This window comes from Pseudomyrmex gracilis, unplaced genomic scaffold, assembly GCF_002006095.1.
Source record: "Pseudomyrmex gracilis isolate BER0280 unplaced genomic scaffold, ASM200609v1 scaffold_630, whole genome shotgun sequence".
Taxonomy (NCBI): domain Eukaryota; kingdom Metazoa; phylum Arthropoda; class Insecta; order Hymenoptera; family Formicidae; genus Pseudomyrmex; species Pseudomyrmex gracilis.
The window spans coordinates 69,586-75,163 of record NW_018021214.1 but is presented as its reverse complement, the minus strand read 5'-3'; the positions used below and the strand labels follow the sequence as shown (position 1 = coordinate 75,163).

Genomic DNA, 5,578 nt, shown 5'->3' with positions numbered 1-5,578 from the left:
CGCCTCCCACCCTTGCGGTGCAGGCGGAGGGTAGTCCATCTCGAGATGACGACATGGGGGTGCCTGGGACGGCAACACCCCCACGCCGGGCCCTGAGTGTCCGATCACTCTGGGCCGCTACGGCTATCCCTTCCTCTGAACTACTCATCATCATAATAATTAGAGGAGTGATTTAATTTCGGAGTTTTCCTTCTCCTAGACCGGCTGCCTACACAGGGCTAACGAGCCCGGCCTGCCCGGGTGTGCTCTTGGTCTGGCCGCTCCCCGTGGACCTGTCCGGCAAGGGTGACCCTGCCAGGAACCGAAGTTCTCGCCGGCATAGCTCCACGGATCAGCACGGCACTCAAGCCCCTCCACCACGACAAGGTGGCACACCCTCGGAGAGGGAACGATTGTCATCCTCATAGTCTATCTGTTTTGATACATGTTTGTCTATAAATGAAGAATAAAATTGTTGAAAGTAAAATTGTAGGTTATATAATATAAATTTTCTGTTTTACATTACTGTATTAAAGATCTTTCAACTAACTTTTGAATGGCATTTTAAAGGCTGGATTTTTAAATAATTGCTTATTAAGATTTGTATTTTGTGGTACTTTTGGATAAGAAGGTACAGGAACAAGGTTTTCTTCTTCACTGAAACTTTTTTCGTTGCTTAAAACAGTTTTTGCTCTATATTTTCTACTTTTTTTTAAAGTATCATTATCTTCACTTTCAGAATTTACATCAGATATAAATTCCGCTTTCTTTAATTTCTTTATTCCTTTTTTATATGTATCTTAAAAAAAGAAAATAAGAGCAAATAGAAATTATTGTAATAAGAAATATTTAAAATTTTTAAAGTAAAAAAAAAAATGTTTAATTACAATTTTATGTTTACAAACATTTTTATTCTAAAGTGTAAGTATTACAAGTTATAAAAATATTTTTTTTTTTTTATTTTCTTTGAGTTATGTGATAAGTAAAAACACACACATATACTGTCACGAACCCAGTTTTTGATCAGTACCCAANTTTTGATCAGTTGTTAAAAAAGTATTATAGTAAGGTTTTGGTCATAAAAATTAGTCCAAAAAAATTTTTGGCATAATAATTAATTATTACGACATCTCTCACCTTCTTTCAGACTAATTTTTATGACTAAAAGTAACTTACTATTTCTTATAANTTACTATAACTTTTTTAACAAACTGATCAAAAATTGGATACTGATCAAAACCTAAGTCNGTGACGGTATGTATATATTACACTCAATACTATTTTAACATTAAAGAGTATTGACTGAACAATGAAATTAAAGTAAAAACAATTCTATTTTAATGTAATTATTTATCTTCCATTTCATATTACTTACTTGCAGTTGCTAGAATCCTCTTTATTTCATGCAGCGGCCAATCATCCATTTTTGAGATACATTTTTGCACAGCTTTTCTAAATTTGTCATTTGATGTGAAAGTAGGCCAGTACGCATATTTCTTATCTTCTGTCATCCAAGAAAAGGGTATCATTTGCAATCCATCAAAAAACTCTACTATAGCATATTACTCCATAGCTGCATTCTCATAAAAACCCAGGCAACCAGCTGACATTATAATGACGTTAATATAAAGTCAGTTTTTGACCAGTTTGACGTTAGTTTATGACGTGATATTAACGTAATGACGACGTGAGTTTGTCTCGTCAAAAATGACGACAGGTTAATGACGTTTACTTATGTCATTAATCTGACGTAACGTGATTAACGTGACATCCCACATAGCACGTAATATTACTGCAATATTGCTTTTCTATTGCAATATTACACTCTAATATAATAGAAATATTACCGTAATGTTAATGTAATATCGCAATATAATATTAAAATGTCCGCCAAAATGCATNAAAAAACAAAAATGCATACTTTTTATGCATTAAGTGATGCAGTTTTGTATTCTGTTTAAAAATGTATTAAAGGTCTTAGGTCAAAAACTGATTAGTTTAGAAGTTATGAATTTTGTTCCGAATTCCCATATATACGACACACTGTGCGTCGGTCTCTCTCACGAAAGGTAGCGCCGTTGGCGCCCCTTCTGGGGGAGAGAAAACGAAGAAGCCGGCGGGGGAGCGTTCTCGCTCCCCAACATACGCTGACTTGTCCGGGTCCCCACCATCCATCCCACCTCTATCTGGGGGCTCGGACATGGAGGTAGAGGAGGACGCCTCCACGCCGGCCCCCAGCACGAGTGGGGGCATGAGAAGACCGCCGACTGCCGCCGAGTTTCTCGGTATAGTCGCAGCCGAGAAGCGTGCCTCGGATGCGAGGCGGGCGGAGGCGGTCCTTGAGCTGGAGGACGAGTGCTGGCGCGACACCACCCGGCTGCCGTCCTCCAGACTCACGTGCCCGATTGCCTCCGCGGCTGAAATGGTGCAGAAGACGCACACAGCCGCGGAGGCCGTGATGAAGGTGGCCACCACTTCGAAGAATCTTGCCGGCCGGTACGTCAAGATCCTGAAGGAAGTAGCGGCCACTATAAAGGGACAGGGTGAGGGCATTGTTGCCCTCGCCTATGTGTCGATAAAGGTGGCAGAGTCGGGGCTGTCCGGGCCTGGGGCGCTCGTGGATGAGCGCGTCAGGACGCTGGAAGAAAAGCTCCGACTCAGCAAGGAGGCCGGGAGGATTATGTCCTCCCGGTATAAAAAAGTACGGGAGATGCTCGACGCGGCCTACAAGAAGGGTTTTTCCCTCGTAGGCGCGTCGAGGAAAGAGGTCGCGGATTGCGGGACGCAGGTCGGTGGACCTGCGCTTCCCTCGAAGGCGACCGCGGCGACGACCCCGCCGCCAAGAATGGACTCTCGGGGGGTCCAAACAGAGGGGGGGGGGCGAATGAGCCCCTCAGGGAAGATCCCCCTCTGGACCTCCCGGAGGATAGATGTGTCCGCCTTTTGGCGGACAAGATCGGGAACGCGATAGAGGGGCGAATCCTCTCTCTAATTAGGAGAGAGCTCGCCCCTCAGTCCTCAAGCGCGCCTGCAGCCGTACCCGCCCCGACCACCTGGGCGACGGTTGTGGGGCGCAAGGCGCGAAGGAGGGAGAAAGAGCCTCCCCCTCCTGAAAAAAAAAACGGCGCGCTCCCGCTGGCGCGAGTCAACGCACCGGGGCAGCGGAGAGGGCGAAACTCGGCAGGCTCCCCACTCGGGCTGCCGTCCTCCTTACCGCGGAGGAGGACGGCAGTTATGCCGAGGTAATGAAGAAGGAGGCGGCCGCCGTTAATTTGAAGGAGGTCGGAATCTCCGGCCTCTGGATAAAGAGGGCGGCCAATGGCGGCATGCTCCTCCAGGTACCCGGGCCTGGAGGAGCCGAGAAGGCCGACGCCCTCGTCGAGAGGGCGTCCAAAGCGCTGGAGGGAGTGGAGGGGGTGAAGTTCACCCGTCCCACAAAGCACGCGGAAATCCGAGTGCGGGACGTGGTGCCCCCCCTCTCTGCGGAGGACATTGCCACCGCATTAGCGGCGGCAGGTGGATGCCAGCCCAGTGAAGTTCGAACTGGGCTGGTTCGCTCCTCTCCCGTCGGGTACGGGATCTTATGGGTCCCCCCTTGAGGGCGGCCCGGCGGGTAGTAGGGGCAAAACGGGTAGAGGTGGGGTGGTTCAGCCTTCCCGTCGAGGCACTGGCGGCACGGCGTATGCAGTGCTACCGGTGTCTCGAGTACGGGCACGTAGCTCGCAAGTGCTCCGGTGTAGATCGGAGCACGGCGTGTTACAGATGCGGGGAGGGTGGCCACCTCGCCATCTCCTGTAGGGCTGTCCCCAAATGCACGTTGTGTGCGAGCCGGGGGCAGCCAGCAAACCACCGAATGGGCGGCGCAAGCTGCGCCCCTATGCCGGTGAAAAAAGTAGCCACCAAGCGGGGCGCCGGAGTTCCGGCGCCTACGCTGCCACCCGGTGGCAAGGAGGGCGAGGAGGTGGCGGTGCCTGACACCTCCCCGAAGAAGAGGAGGAAGCGGCGGGCCCGCAGTGCCGGGTCCGGCGGAGACTCCTCCGGCTGGGAGGAGGACGGAGAGAGGTTTACCTCCTCTCTCCGGTGGAAAGCCTGGCCCGGCTGTGGTCGGAGGAGAGCGAAGGGCGGAAGGACGTCCCTCCCGCGTCCGCCCCCTCTGAAGGCACAAAGCCCGCCGCGGGAAAAAGGGGGGAGGCCACTGAAGCCTCCGCCCCAAGCGAGGAACCTACCGGTCTCCGGGAACAGCCGAAGACCGAGGAAAAGGGGAGTGGGGACAGCGCGATGCCTCTCCCTCTCTCCAAAAGGAAAGCGTCCGGGACCAGAGACCGTAAGGTCGCTGGCCCCCGGACACAAACAGGTGCGGCGCCAAAAGCGCCGGGTTCAGGGGGAGGCTCCACTAAGGAGCCCTCCCCCAAGCGGCAGAAGGGAAACAAGTCAGCCTCCCCTTCACCGAGAAGAAAAAAGCCGGGACCTAAGTCCTCCAAGTCGATTAAACTCGACTTGGAGGCAGTATCCGTGCTCGGGGTGGGGGGGTCACGACTCGGGCGTGACCCCTGGACCCAGCCCCAGTTATGGGGCTGCTTGGTCGCGGGTAAGGGGTGCGTATAACATGTATCGACCCCTCCTGACTTTGGTCACGAAGGGCGGGGACTTGGTGTGGCAAGTTGGAGAACTTGCCACGCCATTGCACAAGTCCTCAGGGAAGGGCGGCTTAAGGAGGGCTATGGCCTCCTCCTCCTGCCGCAACCCCAAAGGCAACGGTGATGGGGGGCGTTGTCCTTTGGGGACAAGTCTTGGACTTGGGGGGGGCCTGGAGATGTAATAGCCTACTGGCTGCCACAGGCTCCTCCACTATGTCCGGTGGAGGCCATTGAGGGGTTTTAGTGGGTGCGACTCCCACACTCCCCGCCCAAACCCCCACAGGGCGGGGGTGCATAACGCATTTCCCCTCATATAAAAAAAAAAAAAGGATGACAATCGTTCAACAAAAATAAATTTCTTTAAGAAATCAAGTGAGACANTTTGTACTTCAAAAAATAAGAATACAGGTAATTTATACCAATATATTTAAATTTTACTAGATTAATGCCAATATATTCTGCAATTTATACCAAACTATTATGTATTTAAATTCTACTAAATTTAGAAAAATATATATGTAATATATAAGTTTTTGCATGTATTACGCAATAATATACGTATTACCATTATAATTATTTTCAACTTATAGACAAGAAAATACTCAGCAAACAATTTGGTTGCGAGATGTCGCAGTTTTGTCGCCAACCGCCGGCGAAATTAGTAGACCAAATCCATATCCATCTGTGTCCTCATTAGGATATGGTTTGGCGACCATATCTGTCAAACATGTGAGATGTCAAAATGAGACCAAAATCATAACAAGTCTGCCACTAGCAAGGCAAAGCCAAAGTGATGCACAAAATCCAGAACAGATTTGGTGATCGTTTGTTAGTGCCAAAATCGCGCCAAATACACATCATATCTGTTAGCAGCACTGTTAACAAAACAGTAGCAAGTACAGACCAAATTTGTCGTCAGAAACGTCAACAGATTGCTACCAAACGCAGATCAGATCTGTCTC

The 5,578-nt window shown here is 49.5% G+C and overlaps 1 protein-coding gene across 1 annotated transcript; it reads right to left on the bottom strand.

The window, feature by feature from the left end:
* Positions 1-375: 375 nt before the first annotated feature.
* Positions 376-1,564, bottom strand: LOC109861195 (the record flags this gene model as incomplete). Its single annotated transcript, XM_020440742.1, has 3 exons — positions 1,355-1,564; positions 530-778; positions 376-432 (listed from the first exon to the last, which is right to left on the bottom strand). Coding segments are annotated over exons 1-3 (460 nt in total), but the record flags the coding sequence as incomplete, so codon positions are not given.
* Between the last annotated feature and the right edge of the window lie 4,014 nt (positions 1,565-5,578).